Here is a 19,664-nt window from a genome sequence, read left to right as displayed (position 1 = left end):
TATACTTTCTTTTTTTTTTTTTAGGATTTTTTTGGTGGGGGGCACTTGGGTGGTTCAGTCAATTAAGTGTCTGCCTTTGGCTCAGGTCATGATCTCAGGGACCTGGGATCAAGTCCCACATTGGGCTCCCTGCTCATCAGGGAGCCTGCTTCTCCACCTCACTCTGGCTGCTTATACTCCTTAGCACAAATAGTACAAATAAAATCTTAGAGTTTATTTATTTCTTTGACAGAGAGAGAGACTGAGAGAGAGAGCATGAGCAGGGGGAGAAGGAGAAGTGGACATGGGGCTCCACCCGGAGCTTGATCCCAGGACCCTGAGATCACGACCCGAGTCGAAGGCAGACACTCAACCAACTGAGCCACTCAGGTGCCCCATAATTTGTGTACTTTCTTATACAGGTTATTCTTTATTTTAAAAAAATTTTTAAACTAGTCTCCTGAGCAAAATCTGGTCTCAAATAATTTTTTTCATGTAGGGACTAATAATAAATAGGTTCAGAAAACTAAGATATTGAAAAGCAAAGTATTATTTCAGTATTATTTCATTTTGCTAAATGTAAATAATGTTTATCTCTGGATTATGGGTGATATATATTTTCTTTTTACTTTACTGTTTTCTCTTTTCTACAATAATGACATTACTTGTCATTGTGTAAAATACAAGTTGTTTCTTTTTTTTTTAAGATTTTATTTATTTATTTGACAGACAGAGATCACAAGTAGGCAGAGAGGCAGGCAGAGAGAGGGGTGGGGAAAAAGTCTCCCTGCTGATCAGAGAGCCCGATGCCGGGCTCGATCCCAGGACTCTTGGATCATGACCTGAGCTGAAGGCAGAGGCTTTAACCCTCTGAGCCACCCAGGCACTTCAAAATACAAGTTGTTTCTTAAAATAAAAATTGAGTATAATAAGTCAGAATAAGATAATGAAGAGAGGGTTGACAGTCAAATACTTTAGCTCACTGTGTCCAAAAATAAGCTCTGGGTAGGGGTTCTCTTACTGCCCTTGTTGCTACTGGATCACTAGAAGCTGCGGACTTGTAAAGAAACAGGGGATATGGTACAAGCAGGAAGGGCTCAATGTCATCATACAAAAGGAAAGTAGTAGCTATAGAGAAAGCCAAGGTTTTCCTGATATTAGCCAGGACATCTTGAAAAATACCCCACCAAAACCCTCTCCTCCACTCCTAATTCACGTGTCTGTCTTATTCACCCAGACTGATCTTTTTCTCCAGGATCTGCCTTTGCTGAATGTGATGTTTTATGGTAACCCAAGCCATATTTCTACTGTTCTCCTTGTCTATGGTGATATCACTCAAGCTCCCCATGGAGCAGCTGTTCTGCAGTCCCAACTGGAAGATGGGACTCTTTCCCTCCCCTTTATCAGGAAACATTTAATATTCTGCCATTTAATGAGCTTGATTTTTCCATCTATGAATCAGAGTGGGATAACTAGAAAATCCCCTTTCGGGTTTATTATGGAGGGTGGAAAAGAATATGGAGGATGTTACCGAGGGTGGAAGAATTGAGCTGCGTATGTTTCTTATATAGATCTAGGGGAGCATCTTATATATTCTGCAAATCCAAAAGAGGAAAGTTGTGTTTTCTTTTTAGTACTACAAGCCTCTCATTATGAAAGTACATCAAACTTATGACAAGTACCTAGCATGAGGGCCGTCTCAGTAATTGCCTTATTAATTAGCTTTTGTTTATTGAGCACTTAAGTCTTATCTAATCTTCCCAACAACCCTATAAGTAGATTCCACTCATTCATTCAACAACTATATACTGCACTTAAGTGACATGTAAGTGTCAGCACAGCATTAATTGCTGGAGAGAAAAGTTAACAAAAAAACTATCTTTGCCTTCACGGAGTTTACAGTCTGGTGGAGAGACAAAAATACAAATAGATGTAAAACGCCATTATGCCAAGTACTGAGATGGAGAGTTATCTGGCGCTGAGAGCCAGTAACAGCGAAGTTAAGGAAGACTCTAATGTGGAAGTGAATTTTGAGCTTTGTTCTGAGAAGTAAGTAAGAGTTTAGCAGATGGCCAAAGAGCAGGTAGAGGAAATAGCTATGCGAAGGCCCTGGGGCCAAAGGAAAGTGTTAGGTATAGGAGAATTAAAAGACAAGTGCATATTCGAGGGTGGGGGGAAAGGAGATCCGTGGAGAAGGTATGCATTGATTCTATGCCAGATAGGCCTGATGCCTGACGTTCAAGAACCAGAGTCCCAACAATTTCAAGCTCTACTGCACAGGTCTAGAGTTAGCCACAAGAACAGAAAATCCGCATCTGAGTCGAAGAAAAGGCTTTTAGGTAAATAGGGGTGGTGTATCTGATTTTTACAAAGGAAGCCTGTGAGGGAACGAAAGCGACCTGACATACTCGGAGGGCTGGCAGACCGGAGCTAGAACACCTGCCCTAGACCCTCATAACAAAACACGGGCTTAACACAGAGATCTCTAGGTTTAACCCTAACGGGAGAGACTAGGGAAACGGAAGCGCAAGAGCATCGGAGCGTGAAGCCCATAACCTCACACTTCCTGCTCACCACTGCGACCGCGCACACGCCGTTCCGGAAGCGGAAGTGCACAAGAGGTCACCGTTTGTTTTTCAAGATGGCGGCCCTCAATGTGCTCGTGTACCCCTGTAGACGGCTGCTCCGGGGGCTCCTTGCTGGCCCGATCGCAACCAGCTGGGCACGGCTTCCAGCTCGCGGGTTCAGGGAAGGTGAGTCCTGGGTGCCGGCCACCTCCCAAGGCTGAGGAAGAAGAGCAGTGGAGATTGATTTCTCCAGCCCCCGTGCTCCCCTCCCTCCCTTTCCTTCGCGCGGTTCTGAAACGCGGTAGAGGCTAGCGCGCCGGGGGTGCTTGAAAGCACTTTTCAGACCTTGATGTTAGTATCTTGACCGCTCGGGAGTGTTCTCGCTGGTGGGGGCGGGGAAGGACGGGGAAGCCCTGCTTAGTTAGCAGGAGCAGGAAGAAACCTGTCCCGGGATTCAGAAAGCTTTCGGTAGAGGTATGCGTGTTTTTGTTTTGCTTTCCATATTCTCTTAGCTGCCTCCTCCCTTGTTTAAAAAAACAAACAAACAAACCTGGACCATGAGGGAAGGACATGTAGCTATCCTCCCCAGGGCCTCCGTTTCCAGTTTCTCATATGAAAATGCTGTGCTCCGATGGCGGCTTTTTCTGCCCCCGCCGCTAGTCTCCCAGAGAGATAGAAGCTAAGGTGAAGCAGCGACAGATGCTGGATAGTGGTTCTCCTTTTCATTAGTCATAAGCCTGGAAATGCAGCCTGATTCTAGCCTTGAACTGGGAGCTTACTGAAGGCCAAGTACTGTACTTCTGACTGCCAGAGGATCTTGGAAAAAGAGAAAATACAGCCCTTTTCCTGAGAAGTAAGGTTCTAATGAGGTGACATGCATACGTTCCAATAAATGCAAGTAATGTATTTACATGATAAACTACAGGGAGATTTGGTTACCAGAAACAGAAACCCAATTTGAAGTTTTAATGAGGGGAATGTGTCTTGAACAGGCTTATAAGAGGATGAAATCTGGGAAGGAGTGAAAAGTTATGTCAGGACGTAGCCTTCCTTTGTGCACTGCTAGAAGCCAAAAATAGATGAGTGATGTGTAAAAGAAGTGACAGCGGTATGTTTGTTTTTAAGATTCTGGCATAGTATTGCCCAACGTATCCTTTAAAGTTGAGAGGTGCCAAGAGGAGAAGAACGATCATTGTTGTCAGAGGGAGCAGAAAAGTCCAAAAAGAAGAACCTAATGAGGAGTCCATTGGATTTGTCTCAGAAAGAAAGCTGTTTTAGCTTTCAAACAGCAGTGGCAGACAGGGCTCCTGGTAGGCCCAGCCACAACCAGCTGGACTTGGCCTCCGTCCAGCAGATATAGGGGAAGCGAGGTCTGGATCCCAGCTTGGGGAAATCAGAGGTATTTCATGAAGAAATGGAAATAGGTATGTTGGAAGAATTTAGATGGAACATACACTAGAAAGAACAACAAAATCTAGATACTGGGGAACCTGGGTGGCTCAGTGGGTTAAAGCCTCTGCTTTCGGCTCAGGTCATGATCCCAGGGTCCTGGGATCGAGTCCCGCATCGGGCTCTCTGCTCAGCAGGGAGCCTGCTTCCTCCTCTCTCTCTGCCTGCTCTCTGCCTACTTGTGATCTCTGTCTGTCAAATAAATAAATAAAATCTTTAAAAAAAAAAAAAATCTAGATACTGCCTGGTTGATATTAGATAAACTAATCCACTAATAAAGAAAGATACCAAAAAAAAATCATGCTGGTAATAGGAAGGACATGGTAAGATGGTTCATCTGTACCTTGCTGCAAAATAAGCATATACCTGTAACATTTTTTAGGGTCTCTACGAAGTGTCAGGCTCCAGTAGCTGTAATTTACATATCCATTATGAAATTCAGAGTTGAAAACAGTTCTTTGCTATGTTCCCAGAAGATGGGCAAGAGGAACAGTTTTTTGTCTGTTTGTTTTCAAAAGAGTATTTGAGGTTAGAATTTTTTCAGTTGGAGATTTTGTGAAATGATGGACTCTATAATCAGATAGGTCTTGGAACCTCTCTCCATTAAGTACCTGGGTTGGTAACTCTTCTGTTACTTGCTGTCAGACCTAAAAGCTAAGTAATTAAATTGATGTGATCTTACGTGGAGGCACTACCGTATTCTTTATTCTGCTTGAGAACCACCTGTCTTCAGAGCCTTTGAATGAAAAAAACTTTGTCTTAATATACTACCTATTATGTGTAAAGCGTAAAATATTACATATATAGTTAATTTTGACTGGCCCCGGCTGGTATATTTGACACCCAAACAGTATTGTACACACAGAATTTAAAGTTGTGGGCAGGAAGCTGTGTGTTTTGCTGAAAATATTCAAGCATCCTACTTTTCAGGGTATCAAGTAGCATTACTTAATTTTAGTCAGAGTTTATGAGCACCCAGCATTCTGTGCTTTTTTTTTTTTTTTAAAGATTTTATTTATTTATTTGGGAGAGAGAATGGGAGAGAGAGAGAGAGAGAACATGAGAAGAGGGAGAAGCAGACTCCCTGCCAAGCAGGGAGCACAATGCGGGACTCAATCTCGGGACTCCAGGAACACTACCTGAGCCAAAGGCAGTCACCCAACCAACTGAGCCACCCAGGTGCCCCGCATTCTGTGCTCTTGCCTGTAGAGACTCTTAGGCTAAAGCAGTGGTTCTCCTTTGGGGGCAGTTTTGTCCCTGCGAACATTTGGAAACGTCTAGAAGCGTTTTTGTTGTCACAAGTGGTACTCCTGGCATCTGGTGGGTAGAAGCCCAGGGATGTGTGCAAGATACCTACCCCACCCCGCATCAAAGGACCACCTGGCCTGAAATGCCAGTTATGCTGCTGTTGAGAAAGCCTAGTCGAAAGTTTGATCAGAGGGACACACAAAGGCAAGGAGAGGTGCAGGAAGACAAAAATGGAAATCATGGTTTAGTCTGTGCCTGCTGCTTGCACTGTGCTAGGCTTTCCACATACATCTATTCCATCTTCTCAACAATCTTTAAAGGCAGATATTATTGACATTTTTTCCGCATGAGGAAATCTGGCCCAGAGGAGTTCAGTAGCCGCCCGGGATCACCCTCCAGTAAGTGGTGGCATCAGAAGCAGAGCCAGCACTTCTCCCTCTCCACCGCTAAGACTGCTGTGGTGCTCCATGGGAGGGCTGCCCTGTGGTTCTCCCACCTGAAAGTTCTCCTCAGTTCACTGGCTGAAGTCCGTGTAGTGCTTTTTATGGGAAAGATTGTGTTAGATCTCATTCCTGCCTTATTGCTCTTGGGAAGGAAATGTATTTAAAACAGAAACACATGTGACTCTCTGAATTAACAGGAATCATCCATCAGAAACTAGTGCAGAGCATGTTGAAATGAGTAAAGGCTGAAGGGAATTTTCTTCATCTTTTCCAGTTAGCTGAAGGGCTTTCTGGAGGACCTCACATTTCCGACAAGGATGTGCCTGACAGGATGGGCAGCCCTGTAGCTAAAAGCTTTGAGAGGGGAGTGTTTGAGTTGGGGTTTTAAAGACTAAAAGGGACATAGTCCAGAGGAACCTTCTAGTGAAAAAAGCCCAGTGAAGCCTAGTGCAGAGGGACATTCCCTCAGAGGTCCAGGGAAAAGAAGGGGGTAGGTGATGAGAGAATCAGAGAACTTGTAGTAAAATTGAAGATGAACAGAGGGGAGTGGGGAAGGAGTTTGAAAAAAGTAGTCAAGGACCAGAAGTGCAGCCACTGGTCCCAAACAGATACTCCACTTCCCAGCCCTCCCCCCAGGACTTGTGAGTGCTGCCCGTTAGCCATCAGTGGCTCCATTCTGTCCTACTCTGCTTGGGACTTGGTTTGCATGGATCCTTTCCAAGAAGGACTTGGTCTCTGGGCACTTCCTGCAGCAGCGCCCTCCACATCATTCATGGGTCCCCCCTTCCCCTTCACGAAATAGTTGGTCTTCATACTGCTGCAGTTCACCGAGTCTGTGTGTGACCATCGAGGTTTTTCTGCGTTCACTGCAGTCTCCCCCCAGCAGTGTGTGCCCTAGACTGTTACAGTTCAGTCGTCCTGGACCCCATCCTAAGTGAGTATTTACTGAAGTACTCAGAGGGCCTCTTTACGAGGCATGGACTTTTACTGTAGTGAAGTTCCCATACTTGGTTTCGTTCCCTTTTCTCCTCTAGGGCAGAGACTGTCTTCCTGTTCTGTTGCAGCTCTCCACAGTGTGGGACCAGGCTGTGCTCTCCCTGGGTGCTCAGCAAACATGTTGCCTCACGTGGGACGGATTATTTGACATGTGCGAGAGAAGTGCCCGTCGTAGAAAATTTGCCCCAACTCTAGCCCAGAAACTTCAGTTTCATGTCTTTCCTTCATCTACTTCATAGTAGCTGTATCTCAGAACACTAGGGCGATTCTACCTTTTTCTTTTTCTTTTTTTTTTTTAATATTTTATTTATTTATTTGACAGAGATCACAAGCAGGCAGAGAGGCAGGCAGAGAGAGAGGAGGAAGTAGGCTCCCTGCTAAGCAGAGAGCCCGATGCAGGGCTGGATCCCGGGACCCTGAGATCATGACCTGAGCCGAAGGCAGAGGCTTTAACCCACTGAGCCACCCATGCACCCCGATTCTACCTTTTTCTAAACCAGGTGTCTGGTAGTACCTAAATGTCTTAGTCGAGTTTTTCATGGTTACCCCCATCTTGAGTGATGAGGAGGCCAGGGGCAAAATGGATCTCAGGTTCTGTTTGGTTTTGACCTGTTTTTGTATGCACACTGAAAAGCAATGCTATTTTGATTCCTATCTCCTGTTTTCAGAGGCTTAAAATCTAGGGGTTTCTCGAGGCTCCAGCCAGGCCTCCTGCCCCTGCACTGAGACACCGCCCTGATCACTCTCAGTCTTGTTCTTGGGTCCTTCTTTCCGGTTTGACAGATTGTCCATAGTAGGTAAGCATCTGCCTGTTGTTTTACCCACGGGCGGGCATGGGGAAAGATGATTCACTGGCTCAGCGTTGCTGTGTGGGGAGCTAGTGAACAGTGGAGCTGGCCACAGGCTTTGATCTCTTTTCCAGGGGCCAGTGGGATGACTTCAGGGTTTGGTTCTTTGCCGGGAGTGATGTGTGTTTTGTTAGATTTGTTTACCTCATGGTTAGGACCCAAGCGCCTCCACGGAGAGGGGAACCACATGTTTATCCGCTTTGTGTTTCGGGCCTTCGTTCTCCTGCTGGCTAGAGGGGTACCAGGAATGTGTCTCGCCTTTTGTTTCTTCCCTGGATTCTTAGAAACTTCACCCTCACCTGTTGATGCTTACTTGGTTGCCTTCCATCCCTCTCCCAGGTTGGGTTTTTGCAAAGTTCCTGGGGTACCCGGAAGCCCTGCTGAGCCAGGGCTCTGCCCGCTTCTGCGCCCCCATGTCTGTACATTGACCTATCCCGGGACCATGGCCCCGCAGCTGTGCTGGCCTCCTGACTGAGCACCAGGCTGAGTCTCACCCACATCCCGTTCAGGCTGGTCTCTGTTCCGAACAAGTAGATCCGTGTGTGAGGTGACGCATTTTCTTTTACAGGGAGAGAACTAGTTTGTCTTTGAATTGATTAGTTAACTGCAGTGTTCTGGAGAAAGCCTCAGGGCCTTTCTGGCCTTCGTGGCTCCTTTGTGTATATCTGGACTTGGAACACTGAGGGGCTCTCAGGTTGGTTGTTTTGGAGTAATGAGGCTTTATGAATGGCCTTGCCCAGAAAACAAATGGGGGACAATTCCAGGCAGTCTGTGTCCAATTAGGTGTTGGTCACAGAGCTCAGTGATCACAGATGCTGCCGAGGGCCTCCAGTTGGGTTCGAATTGCCTCACTTTTTTCTTAGACATTCATTCTCTTTCTCTCTTTTTGCTGTTTATTTTTCATTGCAAAAGCAGTACATGTTTATTTTTAAAACTTTGGAAAATCCAGGCAGGCATAAAGAACAAAGTAAAAATCACGTACTGCCACCACCGGGAGAAAACCAGCGTTACCATTTAGGTACACAAGTCTGATTGTATGTGTGCTCATGAGCGTGTTTCCAGGAAAATGTCCATAACTTTCACTAGATTCTGAACATTAAGGACCTTAGGCTCTTTCTTAAAGACTTCTCTATTTAGAGAACAAGAGCAAGCATGGAGGGGAGGGGCAGAAGGAGAGAGAAACTCAAGCAGATTCCTCACCAAGCTCAGAGCCAGGCGCAGGCATGGTTTCACGACCCTGAGATAATGACAGCCAAAACCAAGAGTCCAACGCTCTACTGACTGAGCCACCCAGACCCCCACCCCACCCCACCAACCCCCACCACCACCAACCTTTGACTCTTTCTTTTTTCTTTTTTTTTTTTTTAAAGATCTGATTTATTTATTTAACAGACAGATCACAAGTAGGCAGAGAGGCAGGCAGAGAGAGAGAGGAAGGGAAGCAGGCTCCCCGCCGAGCAGAGAGCCCAATGCGGGGCTTGATCCCAGGACCCTGGGATCATGACCTGAGCTGAAGGCAGAGGCTTTAACCCACCGAGCCACCCAGGCGCCCCCCTTTGACTCTTTCTAAGCTGTACTACTTCTTGAAACTGAGTAAAATTAATTGTGGGAGCCCGGCTGCTATTTCAGTATGGTGCTGGTATGCTGGTATGAAACAAGTTCACCGCCGGCTCTGCAGACCCGAGTTTTCTGTCACAGTGATTAGCAGTCAGAAGTGACCAGTATTTCGTGGTCTTGGTGCGAGCTAGCGTTGACAGCCTCTGCTGCATGCCGATTCCCACACTGATGGCGGTGGCTCCCCTCTTTCTGAAGAAACTAGAGAACAAGGGGGGCTCTCTAAGAACTTTGGTTACATTTTCCAAGCATGTGCCATTGGCTTGGTTCTTCCTTGGAATATTCTTGAAGTTGTCATTCTTCCTCCTGGTTGAGTAAGCTAGGAAATACATACAGCCTGAGGGATGTGTGCGACTTTACTATCCTGCCCTTGAGGTCTCTCCTGGGTAGGGCGCTGAGGGAGCCCCCCTCTGTTTGTAGTTGCCCTGCTTTCCTGAAAACTAGCCCGGGCCAACGTCTGCAGGCCCCTGTCCACCACCCCTGTCACCACTCGCTCCCAGGGACAGAGCTCAGTGCAACCCTGCAGGGAAGGCGTAGAGAATGGCTGAGGATTTAACCCTCACAGCTGCCTCTCAGAGCTTTAGCACGGCTTCCCTGGTGGACTTGTGCGAGTGAGCTTGTCTTACCCCTTATCTGGCCTGGGGCCTCCAGAGCACAGTCCTGATTCAGGCCTGTGTCGGAGACTGCACGTTGTTCAGGGTCAGAAGCCATGTTTGTCTGATTCTCGTCATGAAAGGACACGCGCAATAGGTACTTCTGAAGGTCTTTTAGATGCTTGCGCCCCCACCTAGCGCAACTCTGAGGTCATTTCTGCCAGCCATGTGAGGGCCGGATCTTGCCAATTCCCTTGGTTTAGGACCAGGATGAATCTCGGCTTAGAAAGGAAAACAGTGTGGAGACCCTTAATCCCAGAGAGGTGGTATTACCTGGGCATCTGGGCTTGCCCCCAACCCAGCCTCGAGGGCAGAGAGCCTTGGCACTCGGAGATGAACCCTGCACGCTTTCTTTCCCAGGTGGGGACCGTGGGAGAGTGCTGACCAAAGGCTCCGATTTTCTGCATTTGTAGAATTTGAGCTGTTATTTGAAACTCCCTGTTCCTTATTAAATGGCTGACCTGATTTTTCCCCTTTATCTCTGTAGTGGTGGAGATCCAAGAAGGCAAGACGACTATAGTAAGTATCATCGAATTGGCCACTTACAACCTCTTTAACGCTTGGAGCTGCCTGGGAGAGGGGGAGGGAGGAAGGGAGGCCAGCCCAAACTGGACTCCTGGCGTCAGGGGCAGCTCCCTCTGTCACCATAAATCCACAGTCTTAACATTTTTCAAGCTGTGCTGTCATGTGGTTGAATCAGGAACAATCATTGTGCCTGGACTGAGGCATCCATTGTTGGATCAAAGTGGCCTTTCATATGGGAAGGTCTCAGAGGTCTTTGCTGATACGTCCTTTGCTGGGGATGAATCAGTTTTCCAAAGGGGAAGCCAAGGCAGTGGTGAGAGTAGAGAGCCCAAGTAAGTTGACCCATGGCCTGAAGCCTGCATCTCAGCTCCTTTCTTGCCTGCCTAGAAAGACCAAGCTACTCCTTAAGGGATACCATTAAAAGGTAACACTCTCTGGGCCCTGGGCTCACTAGCCAGCACCCTGGCTTGTCTGTTGGTTAAAAAGCTAGAATGATTCTTCATCCACCTACTCCCCCCTTTCCCTGGTCAGGCCCATCTCACCTCCCTTTCCTGGGGAGTCATGGGGCCTAGATTATCCTATAATCCCTAAAAGACAACATTTTCACACGGCCTTCCATGCTTGCAAGTAATCTCAGCCACTCCACAGAGCTCCCAGAAGTCTCCATAACTTCCATGTCAACCAGGGGTTTAACCCCTCTGGCAGCCAGCCAGGCTGGGTCCTTCCCAAAGCAGTCTTATCCCCAGAATGAGAGCCCTTAGGGTTTTTTCTTTGGGTCTTCCCCAGAATACTCCTCAGCCTTTTCACTGCTTAGTCTCAAAACAGTTCTTTTTAGGTGGCCCCCATCCCCTTTGGGCTCCTCTTTTGGTTTCCTTATTCAAAGCCAAAACAAGCATTCACCCGAGGAACTCCATGCTGGGGGAGAGAAATAGATCTGGCTTTTGAGTATGGAGTATTTCTCATGTGGGGCATCAATCTGCTATTTACAAAATGAACATGGAGGCGTCATGGCACCGTGAGACCCATTGGGAGGAGGGAAGCCCATCCGTGCCTCCATGGAGAGCCACCGCCGCAGCTAACTGGGCATTGCTCACTTTCTGGGGTCTCACTTTCTTCATCTGTAACATAAGGTCATGATGCTTCCCTCATGAGGTCTTAGGGGTACGATGAGGTGATACGTTTGAGCCGTTATTAGCACAGAGCCAGGCACAGGGGAGTCAATAATTCACCCTGCCCCCTGCCAAGCCCACTGTAACCCCCTCCCAAGACCCAGCATGCACCTCCACATTTTCCCTAGTGCACTTCTCCGTTTCTGGCATGGCTGCAGTGGCCTTGGCAGAAAGTTAGGTAGCAGTGCCCTGCACAGCCCCCTTTCCCTTTTCCCAGTTTCTGCCCCAGGAGACAGTATTGCTTGCCTCCCAAAGCCTCAGACCTCTCCCTACTTCCCTCTCTTAATCCACGGCCTCAATCAGCAAGGCTTTCTGCACTCCCCCTCTTGTAATTAGAGCCGCCTCCCAGATCATTGGCTTATGGCACTTGGTAATTCCAAGGCTGTGTCACAGGATACAGCAGCAGTGGCAGAGGTCACTGCACACGTGGCCTTAGCAGGATTTGAAAGGTGACAACCAAAATGATAAAAGCAAGGAGGCGGGCAGGGGAATAGATCTTCCCATGTGTGTTTCGAAAAGAGAGAGGAAGGCAGCAAGAGTGCGCATGGTCCCAGCTTGTAAAGGCACAGAGCGGGGTCTCTGCCTCAGCGCTGGTGGCATTTGGGGCTGGCTAGGACTTTGTCATGGGGGTTATCCTGGACCTGGCAGCATGGTTAGCAGCTTCCCGGCTAGATGTCCCGAGCACCCCGGGCCCCAGCTGTGACAGTCAGAAATGTCTCCGACATTGTCCAGTGTCCCCTGGGGGACCTGGTTGAGAACCGCTGGCAGACTCGCCTCTGTTGGATGAAGCTGGAGGGCAGTTTCCTCTGAGAAGGATACTGTGTGTGGGGTGGGAGGGAGACTTCCTTTTAACTGTGTACCCCTGCACAGTTTGAAACTTTTTACCGTGTGCGTGTATCACTTTTTCCCAGAGCGGAAAGCATAATGTTCTGGTGTTTTGTTTGGTGAAGGAAAGGTAGCATTTGGCTGACAGAACAAACCCCTCCCTCTTGCCCCCAGCATTGTCTACTGGCCGCAACGCTCGTGTGCCACCAGATCACGACTCCATGGTCCACCGAGGTCCAGTATGCAGCAGCTGCAGAACCAGTGCCACTGCTGAGGTGGAGAGACCTATTAGCTATTCCCACGAGGCCCCCAGAGAGGAACTTCCCTGGCATCTCACCATTTGGAGGGTTGTTCAAGGATCTGAGGCTCCACATGCCCTCTCCCTCACTGGCTCTCTTTCTCTTCCTCCTAGATTGAAGGCCGGTTAACAGGGACTCCCAAGGAAAGCCCAAACCCCCCTAACCCCTCTGGCCAGTGCCCCATCTGCCGGTGGAACCTGAAGCACAAGTATGGCTACGAGGTGAGCTGAGCTGTGCGCAGACCCCCAGCTCTGCGTGCCGTGGGGGTCGCAGTTGCTGGTTCACTTCAGCAGCAGCCCCAGCCCCAGCCACTGCTGCATCTCGTTTTGCCACCAAAGACAGTGGCTCTCAACCCTGGCTGCCCCAGGGAGCTTTACAATCATACTGGGCCCCACCCGCAGACGTGGACTGCATTTGGTCTGGGTGGAGCCTGGCCATGGTTAGTTTTGAAAGCTCCCCAGGTGATTCTATAGTGTTGCCAGGGTTGAAGAGTCACTAATTTAGGTCATGGGCTGGTCGCATGCAGTTCAGACCACCAGGGCCCTGTAACCCTGTGTGTTCCCAACAGATGGAATCAGGCTCTGCATTTGACTTTCCTCCTCTTTTAGGGAGGGTGTATTCAGGGAGTCCCCACTGTGATCTGGGGACACATTACTGTCTCTGTCCGTACTGGAGCTACAGAGACCCCTGGTGGCTCCAGCTCCTCTAGAGCCATTCTCTCCACAGAAAGATGATGGTGCTGAATAAGAATGGGTGACCCCCGGGGCGCCTGGGTGGCTCAGTGGGTTAAAGCCTCTGCCTTCGGCTCAGGTCATGATCCCAGGGTCCTGGGATCGAGCCCCGCATCGGGCTCTCTGCTCTGTGGAGAGCCTGCTTCCTCCTCTCTCTCTGCCTGGCTCTCTGCCTACTTGTGATCTCTCTCTCTGTCAAATAAATAAATAAAATCTTAAAAAAAAAAAAAAAAAAAAAGAATGGGTGACCCCCACTGCGTGCAGGCTCCGTGTCAGGCCCTGGGGTGTGCCAGGCCTTCCTTCGCTTGGTTTTCACAATAGTCCTATGAAGTAGTTCCTTTTTTTGTCCTTGGTTTCCAGACAAGGAACTTTGAGGCATGGAAAAGTTGACGAACTTGCCTCAGGTCCCCCAGCTAGTATCAGAGCCAGACCATAAACCCGGGGTACAAAACCCAGGCGGAGCCTACTATCCTGATGACCACTGTCCATCGTTTTTAGAAATAGGACAGGCTTGGGGGAAGGACGCAGCCCTGGAGAAATCCATACTTGTCCTTCAGGGTTCCGTTGGTGACATTAAGCACCCTATTTTTAGGTTTCAGGTGATGCAGGCTCTGGGCCAGTTTGACCTGCAAGTTGTTGCTGTACCGCTCCTTGCAATGGGATGGCTAAGGGCACGGATCCCGGTCAGGTGGTGAGAGCAGGAGAGGCCACATGCCCATGGGATCCGAACAGAATGACCCAACTAATCTCCAGGGCTGGGAGCCTTGGCTCCGGGCCACCCAGCGGGGAGGGGGGCGCTCCTTCCACTCCGCTCCCAGCCCTTCTGCTCATGGCCACCCAGAGTAATAGGAAACCTGCAGACCACAGGGCAGTGTTCACAGCTTCTTGTAACATAGAAGGTAGTGGGGTCGTGGCTGTTCTTAGAATCCCAGCTGAAGATGGGGCAGTGAAGTCCACACCTGCCTAACCACCGTGGGGCACTCTTTCTACCAGCCGTTTCCAGGAAATGGACTTGGCTCTGTTTATCCAGCAGACGAAATCCAATCTCCTCCGAGGTAAAGGCTAAAGTTGTTTTCCTTTACCCCTTCCCACTCAGGACACCATTAGCCTGAGCCGCACAAAGCTGTCAGCTTGCTTGGCAGCCTCCGGTGGGGGGCTGGGGTTGCGGGCCCAGTTTATTAGTCCTGGATAATCCAGTCCAAGTTCTTTTCACCAGATTCTAAAGATTACAGGGGTGGGAACTGGGGGCCCGGGTCCCTCAGGAGCTGTCCAGTGATTAAAACAAATCTGCGGCTATACAGCGAGGCGCCTGCCAGGGCAGCAGATCGGTTTGTGGGACAGACCTGCAAAGTCGGGTATGGCGGGCCCCTCGGTGGGCGGGGCCCCCATCTCCTTGGAGAAGCAGTGGCTTTTATTAACCCCCTCAGCCACCTAATGAAAAGCGGAGGGGGAAGTGGTCTCTTGGTTTAATTTTGGCTGTTTCTCCTTGTGTCCTTGCCTCGTCCAAAGTAGTCTGATGGTCCAAAGGAAGCCCAAGAATCCATTCACATCTGGCCACAGGGACTTCAAAGATGTGGCTCTTTAACTTCACCACCGATCCTCTCCCCGCCCAGCTCTTGTGCCACCTAGCACTCGTAGGGGAACCGAGCTGGCAGGTCTGTCTGTGTGTGTTCCAGCCTGTAGCCTATAGGCGTGGGGGTAGAGACGTGCTGGTTTCTCCCCGACACGCCTCCTACCTCACCCAAGGAGACGAACAGACCTTTCATTACCGGGAGAGATGCTGCCTGGGCTCCAAAGAGGAACACTTCTTGAGGAGTGTCTGTTCTCTAATCTCTCAGAGATTCTCATGGAGATGCTGGAAGCCCCTGGGGTTGGGAAATCTTCCAGCTTGGGATTGCAGTTATGTTAGGGTAAAGGCAGACCAGTATGCAAAGGCTCTATGTGGAGGGGGTGGTCTCTGGTGGGTTCCCCAGGGGGACATCAGCCCCTTCGGGTTCTGGGGTAGGACGGCCTCCCATGTAGGCCGCAAGGCCCTGGTGCCCCGTATCCAGCGCCTGCCTGCTGACTGACTACAATTTTCCGTTTCCCCTAGGATGTTCTGCTGCTCAGTCAGTTCATCCGGCCCTGCGGGGGCATGCTACCTCGGAGGATCACAGGCCTGTGCCCAGAAGAGCACCGCAAGATTGAGGAGTGTGTGAAGATGGCGCACCGAGCAGGTAGAAGGCCCTCTCAGGGCAAAGAGGCGGGCAGGGCTATGGGTGCCATCCCCCCATCCCACCCCTTGCCGCTGCCCCCTGGGCCAGCCCTTCTTGGAAGAGCTAGGAACATCCAGAGTCTTGGCTGAACTCACCCCCCAATGCCAACCTCCCACACACCCTTGGGCTTTCCTTCCTGCCCCCGAGAGCTGCAGAGGGAGCTGCAGGACCATCCCACATGTGCTCTCGTTTCCACTCAGGTCTGTTCCCAAATCACAGGCCTCGGCTTCCTGAAGGATTTGTTCCGAAGAGCAAACCCCAACTCAACCGGTAAGCAAAGCCGGGCATCACCCCCCGGAGCACCCTGCAGGCCCTCAGCTCTCACTGTACTCTACGGGGGATGCTATTTCCTGGAGCTCATCCCACAGTTCAGGAAGGCTAGAGTGCTCCCTTGGCTGTCTACTCCATCTTCCTCACACAAGCATCCACCCCCTTCAGCCCCAGCACTGCTGCAGGGGATCCTAGGTACACTTCTGTGGCCTCCCCTGCTGGCCTCGGCCTTGCTCCTCTTCCCATCCCAGCTGGGCACTTCACACAGGGGCAGGGAGGGTAAGAAGGTCTGCCGGTTGGGCATTAGAATGTGCTAATCCCCTATTTATGACATCATACTGGGTTGCTATGGGAATGTCAGAGCACTTCTACAAACTTCTCAGTATCCCAGCACTGGGGTTATTAAAGGGCAGAGTGAGGCCTGAGAAAGGGGAGGGCTCTTCGGGGTGCAGCCGCTGTGTATCGCTGTGCCCGTTGTGCACTGTGGAACTTCAACCTCCATGTCGCTCCTTAGGGTCATGCAGTTAACCTGTATAGCAGCCCAGGGCCGGCTGGGAGGTTCTGGGCTGTTGTAAAACAGAGGAACACCCCCAGGCCCTGGAATCAGTCAGTCTGCCTTTCAGCTGAGGCAGGGGGGGCCCCCTCTGGTGTAGGAGCAGATTCCTGTCTCCCCCTCAAAACAGCCATTCTATGGTGAGCTCCCTTCCCTTTCTCTGACACGACCACACTCACATCCTCCCAGATCTGCAGTAGCCCCTGCTCAAGAGTAGATCCAGGTCTAGAAAATCGATTCTGGTCTTTTCTTTTTGTTCGCCCTGTCATCGCCCCTCCCTCTTCAGTCTGTCCAGCTGCTACTGTAATTGCTCTCTGGAGGAGACCAAAGATGGTTGAAGCAAAGCAAGACACCCATCCACAGCCAGCCTCCAAGGCTGATCCCTGACAGAATGCAGGCACGGAAGGTGGGAGGCCAGGCGACTTCAGCTCCGGATGGCTGGACTGGGGGCGCACGGCCAGAGCTGGGTCTTCACTGACACCTCGGCAGCACCCTGGCCTCATGCCCATTTCCACCTGTACCTCCCACATGGCTAGCTGGGCCATCCGCCAGCAGCCCTGGTGGGGCAAGACATATTAACCTCTTCCTGTCTTTCCCACTTGTGCTCTGGACCATTTGGGAGTTGAGCCCACCCTCCTGTCTGACTTGTAAAGAGACAGCAGCCTGCCTAAGGACACAATCCATCCTGCCCTCAGGCCTTTGAAGCAAGGCCAGGCTCCCTCCCATATATCCGGTGTCCTTTAACGTGACACAGGATTGATGATGTGTGGGGGCTCTTGGGTTGCAAAAGGCCACTCTAGGGGGAGGGGGAGTCCTGGCTAGGAGGAGCGTGATTCTCTTGCAACAAGGGACTTGATGATTCCATCCAGAGGGCCTTGAGCTGCCTCGGACAGGCCCAGGCCCTGCTGGGCCCCAAGGAGCCACGCTTCCTCCTTCTCCTGCCCCTTCAGGAGAGGTACGAAGGAACCTTGGTTCTTCCTAGAGCTGGAGTGTTCCCCAGAGAGCTAACTGGAGGCCACTCAGGCCACGCACCCCCCGCCACCCTGTCAGCAGCTATTCCATGTGGTACAGGCATCAGGCCCGGGGCTAGCTGAAGCCCAGCATCCCTCCACTTTTTCCAGGGCAGGGGGAATATGGCTTGAGGGCAGCAGCTCTGGACAAGCTGGTCAGCCTCAGGCCCTCCCGGGGTCTGTAATCTCATTGCACATTCCCTTTAGGGAGCCTGCTCCCACAGTCCATTTCTTCCTCCCCACTCCCTCTGAAAACTGGGAGATGCCAACTTGGGGACCTGCCAGGTGTTCCCCTCCCTTCACCTTTACACTTCTGTTGTCCCAGCACCACCAACCAGAGAAAAGCCAGCCGTAGGCCCCACCCAGTGCACAGAGGCCTTCCTGTTGGGGGCATTGACATTGATGTTACATGTGGAGAGTCGTGTGTCCATCCCACCTCCCCGCCGCCGCCGCCCACATCACACTTGGAGTGTAGGGCAGCACTTCCCACAGCTTTTTACTTTCTTCAGAACTGTTCCCTTTGCACAGGGCTAAGAGGAGGAAACCAAGGTCCAGGGAAGGGGAGCTCAGTTGAAATGTGTGAATCAGTAGTCATTTTTTTTTTCAGTTTTATCTAAAAATTCTCAACCAAGGTGTTTAATTTTTTAAAGGATAAAGTTTCTCATGTGAGGGTCTCTAGCGGCAGCTGGCTTGAGCCCCAGCCTAGAGTGGAGGCTGGGGAGGAACCTGGCTTTGCCATGGCTGAGCTTTCAGGACGAAGGGTGGGCCTCTCTGGACTGGATCCAAGTTTCATTCTGGATGGAGTAAACCCCAGTCACAGCCGGCATGAGGCACTTTTCCGGGAACTGTCAGGGCCCTGGCCATCCCCAAAGGAGGCCAAAGGACTGTGGGCGGCAGCCATCTTTCCCCACCTCCCTCCTGGTTACGTGAACCTTCCCAGGCTAGGTCTGTACCACAGGCCCTCACCCTTGGCTCCCATTATGAGGGTGAGGGGCAGGGGTCCTACATCAGTGATGGCCACCCAGGGGAGCTCCTAGAAGGCCAGAGTGGCAGAGTGAGCCAAGTAGGGAAGAGGGAAGGATCTCTCCAGGCCTTACATCAGCCTCTCCTCTCCCCATAACTGAGGCCAGAGAGGAATGATCTGCTTTCTGGACAGCCTCTTCCTCCGCCTCCTCCCCCAGCAAGTATACACACAAAAATTGACAACTCATAAAGATCAAGGGAGCGCATGGCCCTGGGCTGCCTGACCCTGGCCACACACACTTGCGGCAACAGGAGCCCAGCCCATCTGTTTACGGCACACTTAGCTGTTGCTCCCAGGAAAAGTCCCTGCTCCGCAAGAAGGGAAACTGGTGAAAGGCTTTGGCCCAAGGAGACATGACCCACCATCCCAGCTCCAGCATGGGCCCTCATCTATCCCAGCCACATCACTGCTCTCCCTCCACAGGTACCTGACCCGCTGGTCTCCCCGCTCTGTCAAGCCCATCTATAATAAAGGCCACCGCTGGAACAAAGTGCGTATGGCTGTGGGGTCACCCCTCCTGAAAGACAACGTCTCCTACTCAGGAAGGCCTCTGGTGTTGTATCACTGACTGGGCTCCATGCAAACGTGACCAGAGCTCCCACACTCCGGCCCCATCGCACCACGGTGGCCCAGCTCCTCTGGCAGGCGTGGCAGACACAGGAGGCGGTGGGACCGACTTCAGTGCCCTCAGCCTGCCTGACAACAACACTGGGAAGGTGGTTGGGTCCCTGAGCAGCAGCTGTGGTCTCCTGACTGCCTTGGACAGTGCTCGGTGCTGGGGCATAGGAGCTCTCCCCAAAAGAATGTCATAAACCAGGTTCATGGACTCTGCTGCTGGGTGTGTGCTTACTGCCTGAGAAGTGCAGGGGGCTTGAGCCCATTTCTAGCCAGTTCCTGAGCACTGAGTCACTCAGCTTGTGATAGGCCGCATGAATGCCACCAGAGGAAGTTTCCGGGCCAAGTGGGTTCCCATGCCCTGTGTTGACAGTCCTTGGCTTGAGGGCTGTGAGGAGGTGAGTTGGGTTGCCTTCCTCAGAGGACTCCCAGCTGTACCCTCCTCCCCCAGCCCTTTCCACCCACTGCCATCTCTCTCAGGAGCACATTGCAGCTCCACTGCTTGCTCTAGGGCTGGCTCTCCTGGCATAGTGGCCTGTCCTCAGAGCCTGGACACCAGATGCAGGCAGAGGTGTGAAGCAGCAGCAGGAC

At 50.9% G+C, this 19,664-nt stretch overlaps 1 protein-coding gene across 1 annotated transcript; it reads left to right on the top strand.

Moving 5' to 3' along the window:
- The first annotated feature begins 2,591 nt into the window (after positions 1–2,591).
- MRPS18A (mitochondrial ribosomal protein S18A) lies at positions 2,592–19,284 on the top strand. Its single transcript, XM_080806491.1, has 6 exons — positions 2,592–2,732; positions 10,285–10,316; positions 12,729–12,836; positions 15,439–15,562; positions 15,802–15,871; positions 18,882–19,284. The coding sequence occupies exons 1-6, from the start codon at positions 2,621–2,623 to the stop codon at positions 19,024–19,026; spliced, it is 591 nt and encodes a 196-aa protein (XP_080662617.1). The 5' UTR covers positions 2,592–2,620; the 3' UTR covers positions 19,027–19,284.
- The last annotated feature ends 380 nt before the right edge of the window (positions 19,285–19,664 follow it).

This window comes from Martes martes (genome assembly GCF_963455335.1).
Source record: "Martes martes genome assembly, chromosome: 6".
Taxonomy (NCBI): domain Eukaryota; kingdom Metazoa; phylum Chordata; class Mammalia; order Carnivora; family Mustelidae; genus Martes; species Martes martes.
Note: the sequence above shows the minus strand (reverse complement) of the source record. Positions and strands in the feature narration are given on the sequence as shown.

Bases quoted from the DNA above. Each gene is read 5' to 3' on its own strand.
- MRPS18A (XM_080806491.1), top strand. From the start codon at position 2,621: ATGGCGGCCCTCAATGTGCTCGTGTACCCCTGTAGACGGCTGCTCCGG. The intron at 10,317-12,728 runs GTAAGTATCATC...TCTTCCTCCTAG, and splicing joins AAGAAGGCAAGACGACTATA to ATTGAAGGCCGGTTAACAGG. The intron at 12,837-15,438 runs GTGAGCTGAGCT...CGTTTCCCCTAG, and splicing joins AGCACAAGTATGGCTACGAG to GATGTTCTGCTGCTCAGTCA.